The 19,118-nt window shown below is 44.3% G+C and overlaps 1 protein-coding gene across 1 annotated transcript in view; it reads right to left on the bottom strand.

Annotated features, from left to right (window-relative positions):
• Positions 1 to 18,682, bottom strand: part of TMEM207 (transmembrane protein 207) — a 30,183-nt gene extending 11,501 nt beyond the window's left edge. Inside the window, exons 1-4 of the mRNA XM_084802539.1 lie at positions 18,520 to 18,682; positions 16,732 to 16,769; positions 9,184 to 9,228; positions 8,026 to 8,168 (exon numbers count right to left, since the gene is read on the bottom strand). Coding sequence (XP_084658665.1) covers positions 8,026 to 8,168; positions 9,184 to 9,228; positions 16,732 to 16,769; positions 18,520 to 18,594 — 301 coding nt within the window. The 5' untranslated portion in view covers positions 18,595 to 18,682. The remainder of the gene's footprint in view (positions 1 to 8,025; positions 8,169 to 9,183; positions 9,229 to 16,731; positions 16,770 to 18,519) is intronic.
• Positions 18,683 to 19,118: the final 436 nt, after the last annotated feature.

The raw sequence follows: 19,118 nt of genomic DNA, 5'->3' as shown, positions 1-19,118 counted from the left end.
GGGTGAAGAGAGAGCTGTCTCTTATGCTCTCTTCTAAGGAATGCTAGGTCACTTAACTTCCTCCAGCTGTCCCTTCCGCTTACTTCCCAAGCCTCCAATGTATTCCATTCATATCATCAAATGCCTACTCCCTCATTAAAATGGACGTCTACTCAGGTTTATAATCTCCTTTCCATGAGATCACAAGTTTACCCTCATTTTTAGGGGATTAATTATTTTTGTTGCTAATACATCGTAAAAATCACTTGGCATTAGCTTTTCAAATGCAAACTAGCACACAATAAATCTAACAAACTAAAATTCTTTTATTTTTATATGTTTTTTATTTTGAAATCACTGCAGTGTCTATTTCACTGTTGTATAGTCTTTACTTTACAGAATGTAATGCAATAATTACACTGATGCAGGTCCATGACTCACCCTTAGTTGAAACTTACAGGTTCCTTTAAGAAGAGGCTCACTGTGTGTTCCCACTCTCCATGGTTGCTGGGAAGAGGGAAGGGACTCGGGAGAAGGAACTGACTGCAAATCTTCTGTACTTTTGGTTGAATTATCAGTTAGAATAAAGTCCCCCCCCCAGAACATTACTAAAAGATAAGTAACATTCTGAAGTTGACAAGAATTTCATGTAAGGTGTCATGAAATTTCACTCTTAAGTCAAGTGATAGAAAAAAAAAACCAGATAAATAACTCTAAGATTAAAGGCCAAGAGAAAGGAGCAGGAACAAGTGAGAAGCTAGCTCGCAGCTGATCACACTTAGGAAGACCTAAGGGCGCTGAGTAGATATTGTAACAGAGATGCTGGTGCTGAACTGGACATGGAAGATAGAGTAGTGAGGATGAGGAAGGGAAGGAGGAAGGAAGGAAGGAAGGAAGGAAGGAAGGAAGGAAGGAAGGAAGAAAAGCTGTCAGTTTGTGGCTGAATCCGGGAACGGGAGGTGTGCCCAGAGCTGAACCGAAAGGGACAATTTGAAGTCTCCGTGAAATGAATCGATGCTCATGAGCTTATTGTGAACCTCCAGTATCAAACTAATATTTATTCTTGCTCTTTATCTTCTAGTTCCTTAACTCCTGGCCGTCTTAGTCCTTCTATTCTCAGACAACCCTTTCCCCTGCAGAGAGTCTGTATGACTTTGTTGGCGGCTGCCATCGCAAAGTTACCACAAACAAGCTGGTGGCTTCGTCAGCAGATTATTTTCCCTAATGATTCTGGAGGAGAGACTCAGAATCAAAAGTCCAGCAGGGCTCCTGTCTTCTGATACCCTCCTCCTCCTCAGCTTGCAGTCAGCCATCATCCTCTTGTGGCTTTACAGCATTTGCCCTCTGCTCTTGTCCAGGTGCTAATCTCCCTTCTGAGCAGAACCAGTCAGACTCCCTTAGACCCATACTGGTTCCGTAAAGTTAATTGAATTGGCCTTCCAAAGGCTGTCGCTCCACACACTTTCATACCCTGAGGTACTAACCATCGGGCCCGATCAGAATAATTGAGTGGACGCACAACACGGCCCACAGCAATGTATATCAGAGGGATAGTTTCATCCTTTCCTGTCAATAAGGAACTCCATGTAGCAGCCAGGGACATAGAAGGGAAGACTGAATGTGATAAATGGTAATAAATATCAAGCTCTCTTCTATCGGATCCAGAGCGACGTCGGAAGGCTTCTGACGCCAGAATACCTAATTCAAGAGCATAGGCCCTACGATGGAGGTAGGATACATTTACCTGAGCTCTGAGTCAGCAGAGTGTTGTGAGAAGATGCTATCACTGGGTCAGGGGATGCTATTCAGGTCTCATGTGTTTCGCTGAGATGCCAAAGACTTTTCTCAGAGCTGATATCTCATCAGGTATCACTAAGCTGTGCTGGTAACACCTTCCTTAAGTGTGTCCTATAGGGATGCAGAGCCCAGTGCCTACTTTTTCTCTTTAGTATTTCTAATCTAATACATTGGCAACCCAAGTAATGAAGTCTTGGCAGGAAATTATATATATATATATATACACACACACATGCCTGTTTTATATATTTTAGCAATAGTAAAGTTCAGTTGGTTCTAGCCTTTAATAATCAGTTAAAATGTTCCTCTTGGCTTTTTGCTTTTGAGGGCAAATGTTCGTGAGATCCCGAGCATCAAATCTCTGACCCTTATGTCAGTATAACAGAGAAAATTCAACTAATATATGCAATAAGTAGTGATATTAAAGTGAAATAACTTGTAAAGAAATAAAATAAAGGTCCAGGAGGAACTGAATGTTAATACGTCAAATGCACTGCATCCATTAAGGTGCTTCCAATAGGCCATTTCCCACATCCTGTGTCCAGGGGCGGGGAACATCCTCTGTGTGTCAGAGATGCCAGGGAGTCAGTCATCTTATTCTGCATTCTGCATTCTAGGAGCTCATCAGTGTCAGTCAAGTTCTTTCTGTTTATTAATTTCCTCTTCTTAATAGGGGATGTGTGGAAAACTGAGAAACATTCTCCCATACTTGGAGTGGGCCCATGAATCTCCCAGTGGCTTGGCTCAGGCTGTAAGCACGTCCTTTGTAGGAAATGTGGAGGCACATATATTTGTGTGGATCCTTACTGGATCTTGCAGGAACTAAAAGATCAGGGAGAGCTATCATTTCCCAGCAGAGTAAGTACTTAGAAAGGAAATCGTTGTGTTCAGAGTGTCAAAATATAATGAAAGTCTCATCAAGTGTGTAAATACGGTGTGGTTTAGGCTGCAAATTGTCCCCAAAATATTAGTTCTCTGGAATTTGTTTCCTGAAATTACTAGTTGTCACTCCATGTTTTGTCCTGGCAAAGAGAAACAAGAATGTGCGCAAGGCACGCCTCTAGGTCAACATTTACATCCAAGACTGCCTTCTCAGCAAGGTGATCGCACTCAGACAGGTGGGGGGGGGGGGGGGGTGCAGAAGAAGATGGCACTGACCGCCTTCCTCCTGCTCTGAGTTGGCATAGGAACTGCAGATGAGAAGATGGACAGCAGTAGAAGACACACTGCAAGAAAGGTTAAATATTTCTTTAAAAGAAACAGAAGCTTTAAAACTGGGCTTGTGAGAAAGGATGGAAAGTGACAGAAATTGCGATCCTCTAATGCAGTCCCTACCATCCGGGGGAGGGGGTGGGCTTTTAAATACCCGAATGTTTGTAAGTGGTACTTTGCATCATGGGATGAGGTGGCAAGTATAGGAGCAGTTGCATCTGATTATAATAGCCACTTGCCCCCATTTCATAGCAAAGATCTATTAATACATCAGTTAGGAGAGAGAGAGACAGACGGGGGGGGGGGGCAGAGCAGATACCCTCTAGAGAGTATCCTCTGATGAGCACTTTCTGAAGGTGGCATTTATGAAATAGAGGTAAGATGTGAAAAATCTCAAACTATTTCTTAGGACTTGATAGGGCTGAAATAAGCATTAGTGTTTTTAGAAGACAATTTCTTTCTGGCCTTATTTATTTATTTATTTATTTATTTATTTATTCATTCATTCATTCATTCATTCATTTATGTTTACAATGACCTCAGCCCATTCAGAGGTTGTAATTCTAAGGCCCAGGCCATTTATGCAGATTATTGAGGCAATGTATTTAATGTTGTTTTTTCGTTCGATTTTTCCACTCTGAGGCTATTTAGACAAGTTCAACACCAGCTATGTGAACCACCATGCAGCAAATAAAAGTCATGACACAACCACATCTACAACAGTGCTCTTTTAAAAATTGCAGCAGAGGAGTTAGGCAGTATGATATTTAAAATACAGTGACTTTTCTTAAGATTTAAGGTAGCCTAACCAAGAAGAGACTTGATACCCTATGAGCATATACAAGGTGAGGAAGTCCCCCTCAGTCACAGTCATAGGGGAGGAGAGTAAGGGGAAAATGGGAGGGAGGGAGGAATGGGAGGATACAAGGGATGGGATAACCATTGAGATGTAATATGAATAAATTAATAAAATATATTTTAAAAAAAGATTTAAGGTAGCCTAATGGAAGGCTTTTCCTCAGAAAGAGGAACGGGTCAAGAAAATAAGGCTACGTGATGTTCTTTAGAAATAAATGTTCACTTGGAAGAAAGAAATTTGCATTTTTAAAAACTAACTCTATTTAAATAAAGAAAAAGAGGTCAATATTTTCATGCATATCCCTTTGACAAACATTTTGTTAGGTTTAGTGACCATAATTTCCTTGATGCTATGTGAAAAGTGATTTTTATTTTAGGAGAAAGATCTATTTATTATTGCAGAATTTAATTATCCTTTGCCAAACAATAATTTCTCAAATTGATAGTTTTTTTTTATCTTTGTTTAAGTAATGACTTCAGGCTAGGAAGCATATAGAAAAAAAAAGAATCACTAAGTATTTTTCTTTTTAATATATTTTTTGCTAATTCTTTGAGAATTTCATCATGTGTACATGATCATAATTACTCCAACTCCTTCTGGAAACTGTTGCCAGGTCCTCCCCACCCCCACACCCACTCCCAGGTCCTCCCCACCTCCACACCCACTCCCAGGTCCTCCCCACCTCCCCACCCACTCTCAGGTCCTCCCCACCTCCTTACCCACTCTCAGGTCCTCCCCACCTCCACACCCACTCCCAGGTCCTCCCCACCTCCACACCCACTCCCAGGTCCTCCCCACCTCCCCACCCACTCTCAGGTCCTCCCCACCTCCTTACCCACTCTCAGGTCCTCCCCACCTCCACACCCACTCTCAGGTCCTCCCCACCTCCACACCCACTCTCAGGTCCTCCCCACCTCCACACCCACTCCCAGGTCCTCCCCACCTCCCCACCCACTCTCAGGTCCTCCCCACCTCCACACCCACTCCCAGGTCCTCCCCACCTCCACACCCACTCTCAGGTCCTCCCCACCTCCACACCCACTCCCAGGTCCTCCCCACCTCCACACCCACTCCCAGGTCCTCCCCACCTCCCCACCCACTCTCAGGTCCTCCCCACCTCCTCACCCACTCCCAGGTCCTCCCCACCTCCCCACCCACTCTCAGGTCCTCCCCACCTCCACACCCACTCTCAGGTCCTCCCCACCTCCTCACCCACTCCCAGGTCCTCCCCACCTCCCCACCCACTCTCAGGTCCTCCCCACCTCCCCACCCACTCTCAGGTCCTCCCCACCTCCTTACCCACTCTCAGGTCCTCCCCACCTCCACACCCACTCCCAGGTCCTCCCCACCTCCACACCCACTCCCAGGTCCTCCCCACCTCCACACCCACTCTCAGGTCCTCCCCACCTCCACACCCACTCCCAGGTCCTCCCCACCTCCACACCCACTCCCAGGTCTTCCCCACCTCCACACCCACTCTCAGGTCCTCCCCACCTCCTCACCCACTCCCAGGTCCTCCCCACCTCCCCACCCACTCTCAGGTCCTCCCCACCTCCTTACCCACTCTCAGGTCCTCCCCACCTCCACACCCACTCCCAGGTCCTCCCCACCTCCACACCCACTCCCAGGTCCTCCCCACCTCCCCACCCACTCTCAGGTCCTCCCCACCTCCTTACCCACTCTCAGGTCCTCCCCACCTCCACACCCACTCTCAGGTCCTCCCCACCTCCACACCCACTCTCAGGTCCTCCCCACCTCCTCACCCACTCTCAGGTCCTCCCCACCTCCTCACCCACTCTCAGGTCCTCCCCACCTCCTCACCCACTCCCAGGTCCTCCCCACCTCCCCACCCACTCTCAGGTCCTCCCCACCTCCACACCCACTCTCAGGTCCTCCCCACCTCCACACCCACTCTCAGATCCTCCCCACCTCCACACCCACTCTCAGGTCCTCCCCACCTCCACACCCACTCTCAGGTCCTCCCCACCTCCTCACCCACTCTCAGGTCCTCCCCACCTCCTCACCCACTCCCAGGTCCTCCCCACCTCCACACCCACTCCTAGGCCCACCCCACCTCCCCACCCACTCCCAGGTCCTCCCCACCTCCCCACCCACTCTCAGGTCCTCCCCACCTCCTTACCCACTCTCAGGTCCTCCCCACCTCCACACCCACTCTCAGGTCCTCCCCACCTCCACACCCACTCTCAGGTCCTCCCCACCTCCACACCCACTCCCAGGTCCTCCCCACCTCCCCACCCACTCTCAGGTCCTCCCCACCTCCTCACCCACTCTCAGGTCCTCCCCACCTCCACACCCACTCTCAGGTCCTCCCCACCTCCACACCCACTCTCAGGTCCTCCCCACCTCCACACCCACTCCCAGGTCCTCCCCACCTCCCCACCCACTCTCAGGTCCTCCCCACCTCCTCACCCACTCTCAGGTCCTCCCCACCTCCACACCCACTCTCAGGTCCTCCCCACCTCCCCACCCACTCTCAGGTCCTCCCCACCTCCTCACCCACTCTCAGGTCCTCCTCACCTCCACACCCACTCCTAGGCCCACCCCACCTCCACACCCACTCCCAGGCCCACCCCACCTCCCCACCTCCTCACCCACACTCAGGTCCTCCCCACCTCCTCACCCACACTCAGGTCCTCCCCACCTCCTCACCCACACTCAGGTCCTCCCCACCTCCTCACCCACACTCAGGTCCTCCCCACCTCCTCACCCACTCCCAGGTCCTCCCCACCTCCTCACCCACTCCCAGGCCCACCCCACCTCCTCACCCACTCCCAGGCCCACCCCACCTCCCCACCTACTCACAATGTTATAACCCACTGCGTCCCATTTGTGCTGCCCATGGGTAGGGACCATCCACTATAGCATGGTTGACCTCCCAGGGGCTGCACTCTTAAGGAAAATTTACTCTACCTCCCCCCGACCCACAACCCGGGACCATTAATTGTCAATAGCTGCCCAGCTGGGAATGAGGTATTGTATACCCCTCCCCTCTCTATGTTGGAATGTTGGCTGGCTTGAACTTGTGCTGTCAGCCATAGCTGTTCTGAGTTCCTGAGCACAGACATCCTGTCATGCTGAGAAGACACTGCTTTGTTCCAGCTCTCCTTAGCTTCCGGTTCTTGCAATCTTTTGGTCCTCTCTTCTGCAATGATCCCTGAACATTGTAAGAGGGAAGCATGACGTACATGTCCCTTTATGGCCGAACACTCCAATTATCCTCAAGAATACTACATTTGCATATTATACTATTTTAGCTCATTTTCATCTACATCCCTTTCACTTAGTTGGTTACTTTTCTGTTTTGGATATGGAGAATTCCACATTGACCCAAGTTTCTGAAACGTAGCCAAGTTAAATTTTTTTTTTTTAATCAAGAACTCTTTGGGCAACTGTGTGATAAAGTAAGATCTGGGAGTGGAAAATCTCACCATCTCCAGATAAAAGGACAGCGCTTAAGGGTGGAGAAATGATCACCAATTATACACACCAAGAACAGTGAAGTGATAAGTGTTTTTTTCATTCTTCTTACAGATAAGACAAGCTGCTATACATAACTTTTCCCCCATTTTATTTTTCACCCTGTGTAAAAACTGGAAAATAAATGATGAGCCCGGCATAATTTTGGATAGATAGGGTGGCTGCTGGCAGAATCCGGATTCCTTGTGTTTCTGCAGACAAAGCACATCAGAATTGACTTTCTTGTTCCTGATCCTAATGGTTTCAGACTTGACATTGGCAACTGTTACTTCAGGAAATACGGCTCAAATTTACTTCGGATGAGTTAAATGAGTTGGCAAAGGCTTAGTAATCAAGACTCTGGCTATAGAGTAGAATAGAGTCTTATTAAAGCCAAGAGATGCTCTTCGGAACCCTAAGACCTAGCACTCAATTGGAGCGTTCATCCCTACATATTTCTATTTGTTGATTGGACAAGCTGCTCCAGCTCTTCTGCCGTTCTCTGCTGTGAGTAGGTGAGACATATTTTCTTTTTGTTTTTAATCTCTTTTTATTCTGAAGCTTGATTTTGTACCTCTCTATTTAATACATGCCTTTGAGTCTCCCAATAGTTTCGCGCTCTTCTAAGTGTGTATATCTGCTGCGCAACGATAGTTTTTCAAGGTTTCATAAGGGAACCCGGAAGTATGTCAACAACTCACCATGTATGGGATCCATGTCTCCAAGCGCAAAAACAGTCACGGTGCGTCTGGGAGGATCAGTTCGGCACCTTTTCAGCCAGCACTGGAGACAGAAAAGCACGACTCCACAGAGGAAAATCACTAAGAAAATCAGCAGTAGGAACCTGGCATCGAGGATAACCGAGGAGTAAGTGAGGGGGAGCAGACAGGAGTTAGGGTTTCTGTCCCCGTCTGGCATGTGCACAGGGTCTCAGCTATACTCAAGAGCAAGCGAGCTGGAATGTACACTAAGGCCTTACAGGAATCCCCTATCCCGCTACATTGCCAGTGGGCCTGGAGGTCCTCAGGAAGAACTGGTGCCGAGAGCTGGTGACAGTCATCGGCTCCTTGAAAACTGGAGGGTTAATCTAGAAAGTGAAGTCACTCTTCTCCCCTTTTTTATTCTTTCCCCCCTCTTTTCCTTCATTTTATCCAACATCTTATCCATTCATTCAACTAGTATTTAAGCAAATGTACATGTTTGAGGTATTAGTGTTAAGGATTCAAGATAGAGAAGATAGGGTCTCTGCCTTTGAGGAATTGAATGTTTTATTAACAGAATTGATTGATACTAAGTTTGGAAAATATGATAGTTACAGTTTAGGGAATTAGAAGAACTGATTTAAATTTTCTGGAGGGATAGCTCATTAAAGACATATTTGGCTATATTGCAACCAGAATGGAAGAATCACTTAGAGAGATTTCAAGAGGGAACAATTATTTTATCATTAACAAACTCTAGCTATAAAATAAACTTGGAGTCTTAAAAACAATAGATCATCACAGGAGGCATTTAACAAACATGGTCCGGAAACTGATATTTCTATAGATACCAACGCACATTCATCTGTATATATCAATAAGATGATGATGTTAGTCTTAAACTGCTCACTGGTCAAGCTGTAAAGAAAGAAACTATAGCAAGCACAGACCTAAGTGGGGCAGGTATATCCTACCTATGTCCACAAGGCTCGGGGATCTGTATGGAAGTGGGGTAGGCAGAAAGGGTATAAGAGCCAGGGGGACCAAATGTTTGTAACGAAACAGTATTTGCTGGATGTTACTATTTCAAATGACCTAAGTGGACAAGTGCGCATAAACAGTCGCATGTTTTAAAAAATGATTTGAAGAGAAGCTTACCAGATATACCAGCGGTCAGGATGCTCATGGTCATAATTTACACACCTAGTAATAAAGAAAGAGCAGTAAGTGTCTAATTCTAGACGGCTAAAGGCTATTCTTTGGGACCTTAAACTTTATACTCAACACATTTATTTTCCCAGAATACCCAACTGCTCACTCCCTTACAGAGATGTTCCAAATACACTAAGTGAATATTTACTATGTGTCCACTTCACTCAAAGTCCTGAGAAGACAGGTAAATTTGAAATCAATAGATGTACCAAAAAACAAAAAACAAAACAAACAAACAAACAAAAAAACCCAAAAACAACAACAACAACAACAACAACAAAAACCAAAAAAAAACCTTCACTGCAATAGCTTTGATTCTGGAAGTAGATATTCTTAAGCATAAAGAGGCTAGTGAGGAACATTTTAAGGTCAAAGGTCTGAGGCATTAGACAATAGCCATTCCACCATTCTCACTGCTTGTTTACATGTCCAGAGTAGAACCCTTTGTAATTTGAATTCTCTACAGAGGGTTTATAATCTGTGGGATTAGTTTGTAGGGTGTGAAATGCCCTTCAACTGATGAGTGCCTCTCTCTGGGAGGCACAGTGCACTCAATGCACAGGGACTTCTTTCAGACCTCAATACACTGATGCTGTCATGGCATGCTGGGGGTGCACAAATGGTCCTGGTCACCCGAGCCTGAGCTTCTGACATGGAGATGTTTTTCGGTCATGCTGTCTTCAGGCAACATTAAAATGATGCCAAGAGCTTCACAGCATGAAAACATTCATAATGTATGGCTCTCAGCATCCTTCAGGAGGCGCTACGCCAGGTTTTCCAGTATTCATGTCAGAAACCATGTTTGACATGATTTCTTTTTTACCAAATATAGAAGACAAAAGTCTTTTACTGTGGCAAAATTTAATTTTTTTCTTTTGAGCTTGGAATTTGGGGTTTGTTTCTGTTTGGGGGCACTTACAGTGGCAGCAAAGTTTATAAATACAAGTGGCTAAGAGGAAAATAGACACTGATATGTCACTTTAAAAAAGATCCTGAGGAACCGAGTATGGGTGGCACACACCTTTAATTGCAGCACTTGGGAGGCAGAGGCAGGTGGATCTCTGTGAGTTCGAGGCCAGCCTGGCCTACAAAGCAAGTCCAGGACAGCCAAGGCTACACAGAGAAACCCTGTTTTGAAAAACCAAAACAAACAAACAAACGAAAACCTAACCAACCAAACAAAAAAGATGCTGAGAAAAGTGAGCATCAGCGGAGGAGCTTGAAAAAAATTAACGATGAATCTTATCAGGGGACATGGTGTCATTGCCACCGGGGGTCTATGGCCTGAGCTCGGGTGGCTGCTCTTCCTCATGCACTGAACACATTCCCAGCCGAGACAGAGAAAGACTGTAAGGACACAATGGTCAAACCATCTGCATAAAGCAGGAACCATCCTCAAAAGACAGGGCCTGCTTGTTCTGGTAGGAACAGAAATTCTCACATGTATCATTTGAGATAGTGTAACATTTTTACAATTTGAGCTTTTTGTATACACACACACACACACACACACACACACACACACATACACACATACACACACATACACACACATACACACACACACATACACACACACATACACACACACACACACATGACTTTTGTAGTCATAACATTTTAAATTACTAGAATACAAACATCTAAAACACACAGTGCGCTACTTAAGCTATGAACAAAACAGGAACTCTTCTTTTATATCCTTGGCCTTCTTTTGAAGTATCTCATCCCCAAATAGAATCCTCTGCCTCTAGCCTTTTCATTTAAGATGGCCCATAGGACTTAAAGTCAATCATAAATACTGAGTACCTCATTTTACGTGCTAATTGCAACTTTTGAGCCATTTCACACACGGATGTCAGTGTTAACACTTAAGCCAACCTCATTTCACTTTCTCCTTCCGAGCCCATTGCACCCCCTGGTGGAGGTTCTAATAAACAAAAGGTCGGGGGAACTACACTGGAGAAATGAAGTCATGGTGTATTTTCACAGCATCTGGCATGGAGGGACCATTTATTTAATTCTAATCGTTTTACACATACGCCCTTGAGACCCAGAGTGAGGACATCCGTTCTGGAACTTGAAGATACAGGAAGAAACCTACAGAGCTATCCAGGAACAAGTCTTAAGCTAGAAGATGGATCTGGCTGCGGTGACATCCTTCCTTCTTCCTGGATTCCAGTCTTTCTCAAATTGTGCTTTTCTTTTCTTTTTTCAAATGTATGTATTTATTCACTTTACATCCCAATCACAGCCCCTACTCTCCTCCCGGTGCCACTGTCTTCCCCCTTTCACCCCTTTCCCTTCTACTCAGAAAAGGGGAGCACCACCCCCAGCCCACGAGAGTACACCTAGTCATGTCAGGACTAAGTGCAATCTCTTAGGACAGCCCAGCTAGGGGCAAGTGATCGAAAGCAGGCAACAGAGTCCATGTCAGAGACAGGGCCTGTTGCAGTTGCTAGGGGACCCACATGAAGACCAAACTGCCCATCAGTTACATATGTGTGGCGGGGAGGGGCTACATCCAACCAAATACCATGAATGGAATAGATCAAACTGAGCTTTGGAAAGTAATTTAGAGACCTTGAATGAGCTCTAAGAATATTACAATGCCTCAAATCTTTAATGTTGTATTTCTAAAGTCAAAAGAGTTTGCATTCTTAAAATTAAGGTTTTGCTGAAGAGTAGCCATCCCAGGATGCTGATCGCCTTAAGCCAACCACCAGTCAACTTGCAAAGGAGGAGACTGTGCAATGAGCAGGTTTAAACGATGTAGCTATATTATATGTTACACCTGTGTCCCCAAGACTTGGGCATCATTTTGAGAGGGGGCGATGGGGAGGAGGCTACAGAAAGAGTGTGAGAGCAGAGATCTTGCATACTTTTACTCCCAGCACTCAGCAAGCAGAGGCAAGCAGATCTCTGAGTTTGAAGCCAACCTGGTCCACAGAACAAGTTCCAGGATAACCAGGGCTACATAGAGAAACCCTGTCTTGAAAAACAAACAAAACAAAACAAAATCAAGAAAATAAACAACAACAAAAAGGAGTGTAAATGCCAGAGGAAGTGAAGGTCTCTAATGAAACAGCATTGGTGTGAATAGGGACACACTCATGAAGTCTCACCCCACGCGAGGAGCTAGGGACAGAAGTTAGCTACATAGAAAGGCAGAGTCACTTTTCTTTAGGCATGCAGGCCCTGAGAAGCAGCTCACTCCCCAGGAAATAATGTGCCACACCCATGCACATATAGGCAGACCTAGATGAATTAAATGGCTAGGAAGGAGCCAGAGAAGTAACAAGAAAGGGAGGGAAAGTGCAAGAACTTGGGAGGGAAAGGTAGGAGAAAAGTTGGAAGTGTAAATCAGGCTCAAACGCATTATTTGCATGTAGGAATATTAAACAAAATACTTAATTTTCAAAAAAGCTCAAGAAAAATGGGTCAATGTCGGGGAAAGCAAGAAGTGCTCTTAGATTTGAGGACACGTTTGCAATGACTAGACTTCTCTACAAGTAGATATCCAAGGAAACACACTGCGTACTGCGGCACCTAGGGATATTGTTGAATGGTCCGTGCTCATCAAGATGGTTAGCTTGATCCTTACTGTTCTCTGCGCTGTAAATCTATGGAATGAAGTTGCAAATTTGTTAAGGTGGTAACTTCAAGAAGGCACCTGGAGAGCTCTGCCGCTCTCATCCAGTGTTCTTACAGCAGAAACTGTTATGGACCAGGTACATAGGTTTATGTGAAATTCTTTGCTTTCAAACTCCAGTGACATACGGAGGGAGCCCATTGCTCTCTTCCTCCTGTAAAATTCGACCTCCCAGTATTCAGGGAAAAGACTTGTGTGGCGTAGCTCTCTTGGAGGACGCAAGAACACTCCTAGAAAGGAACTGGCAATGGCGACTTGTCCCTTAGCACCCTGCGACACTGCAGGTGGGGTCCTCAGGCCTATTTCTACATGGAGTCTACACCTAATATTCTGTTCCAAAAGGCTTTAAAGAAATGCTGAAAAACAACTGAGAAGCATGTTCAGGGAGGGCATCTGAAAAGAAAATAGCTAAGAGTGACATCAGTTCGCTGACGGAAGGTGAGTCTGAAGCTCAGCAGGCACCAGGCTCTGGCTCTGGCCTGAGATTTCCCATGTTAATGGAAGAAGAGAAAGAATGTCATGTGCAGAGGGACAGAGGGAAGAGCATCGCCTATCAATCGTACAGCTGCTCCTTCTATAGAAGCCTGAGGAAAGTTCTGCTAGCAAGAGGAAAGGCATCTCCACAATATTTTTAGAATAAATGAAATAACAAATTTCGTGGGTTTTTGTTCTTTTGAAAAATACCTTCTCAACGTGAGCCCATGTGCAATTTAACTATAATCACTTGGAGGTGGGTGAAGAGCAAATCACGTCATCTAGAACTTGACTGTAAATTACATGGTTTCTACAAAAAGCACAGCCTGCTTCTCTCTGTTATTTCACCAAGCGTGCACTAAAATTGAATTAAAAGTTGAATATGAATATATCTTTGCTGTAATAATACTGGGCACTGAATTCTCAGAACTTGGTACAAATCTGAGATTTTACTATTTGCTCTCCTACTTTATCTAGTCATGTCCTTGCTTTTTCCCCCCTGGATTTTTAAGTAAATTTACTTATTTACTCTTTAAATATATTTTATTAATTTATTCACATCACATCTCAATGGTTATCCCATCCCTTGTATCCTCCCATTCTTCCCTCCCTCCCATTTTCCCCTTAATCCCCTCCCCTATGACTGTGACTGAGGGGAACCTCTTCCCCCTGTATATGCTCATAGGGTATCAAGTCTCTTCTTGGTAACCTGCTATCCTTCCTCTGAGTGCTACCAGGTCTCCCCATCCAGGGGACGTGGTCAAATATGGGGCACCAGAGTTCATTTGAAAGTCAGACTTCACTAGTAACGCGGATGATAATGGAAGAAACATGTCCATGCTTTTAATGACAGGGTGTCACTGCATATTCCAGGCTGGGCTTGAACTGATTATGTAGCCCAGTCTAGCCCTGAAGTGGGATCCTTATGGCCCAGCCTCCCCTCAGAGTTCTGGAATTAAAGCATGCACCATCGTACCTTGACCTTTTCCTAATATTAAACAAAATGTTTAACCCACTGAGCCATGCAAATTGCAGGCATCTCATTAGGAAATGTATTCATGTAATTAATTTACAAAGTCACTTATATACATATATCATATTCATATTTTGTAAATCACTATGTACTCGGACGGTATAATTGGTCATTTATCAGAAGAGGGATGGGTTAAAGGTATAACTGATTAAAATGAAAGGGGGCTGCAACAGGTTTTATTTCATTCAACCAGTTATGATATTTAGAGTTTATATAAAGCAGAACGATTTATTATTTATACTAAAACTTCAGCTATAAAGATAAAAAACAAAAAGTAATTCATATCACAACAAAATCCAGTATTGGAATATAGATTCAAGTGAAACAAATAGGAGATCCTTTTATATCGCATATAAACTGATTTTGAAAATCTTGTAACATAAAAGTTGACATATTAAAAAAAAATGTCACTTGGGTCATCAAAATCTCTTCTCAGCGGGGCCTCCGCCACAGCGAGACTCCCCTCTCTCCACCTATCATCTCTCCTTCACATCCTTGCATCCAAACATATGTCTCCTTCCTTGTGCCTGTTTGCACCTGAGCTTTGGGCCCATTGCTTTCCTCTTGTTTTTCACTTCTAAAGGATACTTAGAGTTGACCATGTCTATGTGGCTTTTTGCCTCGTGGGTTTGTGTGACTCCTTCACTGAGAATCTGGTGGTTGGATGAGTCCGCTTTTGGGCCAGGTAATGTATTGAAATCAATGGTCCCGGAGCATAGGCATGATTCTAAAGTCAAGCTCTCTCCCATTGAGGCAAGTGATAAAAAAGAGAATCTTGTTTGAATGTGTGACTTTTGCTCCTTCCTAAAATAGCATGTCTTTTTTTTTTTTTTTATTACAGACTCATCTTGAACTGTGTCTGTCTTTAGTGGATTCATTGCTTTTATATTATTCCCTGGAATATATACGTTCCCTGGAATATCCCTTTTCTGCCTTTCTTCCCTGGTGTTTTGAATGTTACCTGAGGCAGTTTTTCTGCTTTTACCGAACAGAAGATAAATGAGGATAAACATAACGGACGCTGAGATGTGAAATGGCTTACCAAAGAGCGCTCGTGCCTAAGTGAGCCTAAGCATCAGTTAGAACCGTGCTGTGGACTAGTCATCTCCCTCTTCTTCTCAGTTTCTTCAATAGAAAGGGAAAGCTCAGAAGCTGAGGGCGCTACTGGAACTCTCAGGCCTCCCGGTACCATCCTCGTTTGTCCTAACAACTAGACAGCAGAGTCAGTATTTAAGGCTCATCCCAGGCATAGGAGTCTACTGTTCTATGTCAGAGTCAGAAAACAAGGAGGCTAGAAGTGGACAGCCTTGATGTTCAGAGTCAATGAAAAACTGCTCAGTCTCAAGGGCAGAAGACACAGTACAATAGTAGGTCCAAAAATGAATGCAAAGAAACAGCAATGGACAGTCACGCAGACACTGAAAGAGCAACTCAGGCGTCACAGACTGTCAACAAGGTGATCTGAAACAGTGAATAATTCCAGGGCTAGCATTGCTCCTCTTGGCCCCGTCTCCTGCTTCAGAAGCAATGGCCACAGCCAGGGCTTTGAGAAGGTGAGGCAATAATAATTGAGAACAGCTGGCTGGCAGAGTCCTCCTCCCCGAACACAGCGCTTGGCAGAAGGGCTTTTCTGACACTTGCACTCAGTCACACTGCATTACAGTCCTCATTCATCATCATCAGGGTTATTAATGGCACCTTCTCATCTCCCGACTAGAATTCTGAGAACCATTAAGTCTCAAAAAGTAAGGAAATGAAGCAATCAGTCACTTAATTCGCATCCGATGCCCTTTGAAATGCACACACAACACGGGATAAAAATGTGGGTTCATTTGATTATATTTGAAAATGAATTGCTTTGAAACTGCTCCTTGAAATCACCATACTTACCAGTTTTCGGGTAAGGGAAGCATGCTCTAACAACCAGGGAAACCTCACAGGAGGAGAACTCAACCTAAATGCCTGAAGATCCACTAGTTTCTTTATTCAGTGAAATAATCATAATGGCAATTGCATTTCCTGATTTTCTAAGAAAAAAAAAGTAATAATTTTTTTCCTTACATGAGCATCTTTGGGACTTTCAAATGACTTGGGTCTTTGTTCTTTGAATTTGTCAAATGCTAAATAAATGGCCAGGCATGATGGCACACACCTTTAATCGCAGTACCCAGAGGCAGAGGCAGGTGGATCTCTGTGAATTTGAGGCCAGCCTGGTTTACAAAGTGAGTTCAGAACAGCCAGAGCTACACAGAGAAACTCTGTCTCGAATACCCTGCCCCCCCCCAAAAAAATTAAAGACTAAATAAAAACATAGAATATCTTGTTATTTACTTACATTTCATTTTCTTCACAGGATAGATCCGAGCGCACCAGCTGAAACACATATTTAGAACAATAAAATCCACACATTTTATTGGCTTAATCCTTTAATGAAAGCAGTGCCTGGAGACAGTGTGATTTTACACCTTTTTTAAAATTAAAAGCTTTGCAGTGTGTTTTATTGTTGGTACACGGAGTTTTAATTGGAAAAAAAAATCTCTGGGTAGAGTCTTAGGCTCAGCACGCAGAGCAGAGCCACCGAAGTTACTCTGCAAATTGCAGGAGATGGATCTGAAGAGAATTTTGGTTTCTCTGTAGATTCTGCTTGATCTAGAGAGCCACTGGGACTCTTGAATTTCTTTGTTTTTCTATTTTAGTGAGAGGCAGGAGGTCCATTGTTTCAGCATGATTTTAATGCAAAGGAAAAGAATTCCCAGTCAGGGGAAACAGAAGTCAATCCTTTAGGCTGTTACTAGCAATTAAATATACATATAAAGGGGGTGACTTTAATTACTGAGGTCAATTTATGGTCAAATGATATTGCCATGGGGGGGTGAAATAAAATAAAAACTCTTTATCAAAGAGGAGAAGAAATAACCTTTTAGGGGCCCAAACTCTCAGGAATCTAACAAAGTTATCTCAGTCCTTGGTGCCGAACCTTAGAAGCTATGACAGTCCACACCAACAACCACAAGAAAAGAGGCGTTTTTTTTTCTCTAGAGACCCTATTTTTACTCTGAATTGAGATTCCTTTGTACAATGAGGAGACGTTGCAAAGTCACTTTACATGCAGCACTGAGGGTGGGTAAGGCCTGTTGGAACATTTCTTTTCCCAGACTATCACACGTAAATATAAGTACAAATAAGGCATTGCAAAATTTCAAGTGATAGGCTCGCGGATTTTGTGTTAGACCTGTTCTTCCCCCTCGATCCCAAACATGCCTTTTTTTCAGCACCTAGTATTTATGCCAGATGGAGCAAGGGATTGGCCATCAGAGAGCATGATAATGAACAATTTATAAGCACAGAAAATGAGTTGCATTCTCTTTTGCTAGAACGCTGCAAAGAGATTTGCATACTAACCGAGAGGGAAAAATGAACATTCAAATTCCGTCTATAAAGAAACTTTGTTTATGATTAGAGGCGACCATTTTGGGTCTAGCTTAACAGATAAAACAAATTAAGCCAGCATTTCCCTTTCAAGTCACTTCCTAGTCTTTTCTGTCATACCCTAGCAAGGAGCGCATGGAGCCTCATTGTCTGTTATGAAATAGCGAAAAGAAGTCTTAATATGCTGTAAACTTAAATCTTTCAGGTGCACCGCATTCAAGTAACAGAGATACAAGGATGCCATTATTGGTTACAAAGAGATGCTGGCACACAGCAACCACACAAATTTAAAACGGTTCTGTCGGCAGCAGTCGGCGCTGAAAAACTGTCAAGGAGCCAGTGAGTTGCAGAGGCTGGGAAATGCTTTCTAAGTTAATACAGCCATAGCTGCTCTGTGTCAACAGCATTTCCAAGTTTGAAGACACCACAAAGCTTAACCAAGTGAAGTAAAGTGTACATTTGCATCACTTATTTCAGTAACGTTGCACCTAAGTAACAGAGAAATGAGACTGGGGGTCATGCATGCATGCTCTGGTTTTCATTCCAGGAACAATAAATATTATAAAGCATGGGGTGCTCATAGCACCTTGAACAGAATCCTTTACATGCAGTCGTTAAATCACACACAGGACAAAACCTCCATACAGCAAACCCTAAAGGACCCCAGAGAGCTCGCAGAAGTATTGACAGTTACCTGGAAGAGTGACAAGCACAGGCTTCCCAGTGTTGGGATTTTGGAAGCAACACCGAAGGGATTGGATCTTGACATACCAGGAAAAAAAAAAAAAAAGATCTGCCCAGATATGGTGGTTTGCTCACCCTGATTAACTCTCTCAGAATGTGTCGGCCGTTCTCTGTTATGGGTCCTGCCTCAGAGTGCATTAATGACAGACTACGTGACCAATAAAGGGTGTCCAGGGACGGAATGTTGGCCGCATGCTCACAGGTCCTAGTTGCTCAAGGAGTTTAAGGTCAGAACCCGGTCCTGCTTGTCAAGGCTTTTCAATGCTGACCTGCAGAGCCACCTGGCTGTTTGAATAACTTTCAGCATCCAAGTGCATGTTTTATTCCAGGGGACATAAGAAGTTTTTTTCTTTCTTTCTTCTTCGTTTTACTTCATGTTTTTAAGTAGCGTCTTGTAGCTGGAAACATTGATTTAATTTCTTTGCAGATCATCTTTGCTCTCCTTTTCCTACATGTCATTTTGAGTAGGTGTTGATCTCAGCCTTGAGCCTGCAATGATCTGATTAGCAAATTTAAAAATTGAAGATTCAGTGGGAAGGTGTGGATAAA

Source organism: Acomys minous (genome assembly GCF_964271855.1).
Source record: "Acomys minous genome assembly, chromosome: 11".
In the NCBI taxonomy this organism is placed as follows: domain Eukaryota; kingdom Metazoa; phylum Chordata; class Mammalia; order Rodentia; family Muridae; genus Acomys; species Acomys minous.
Note: the sequence above shows the minus strand (reverse complement) of the source record. Positions and strands in the feature narration are given on the sequence as shown.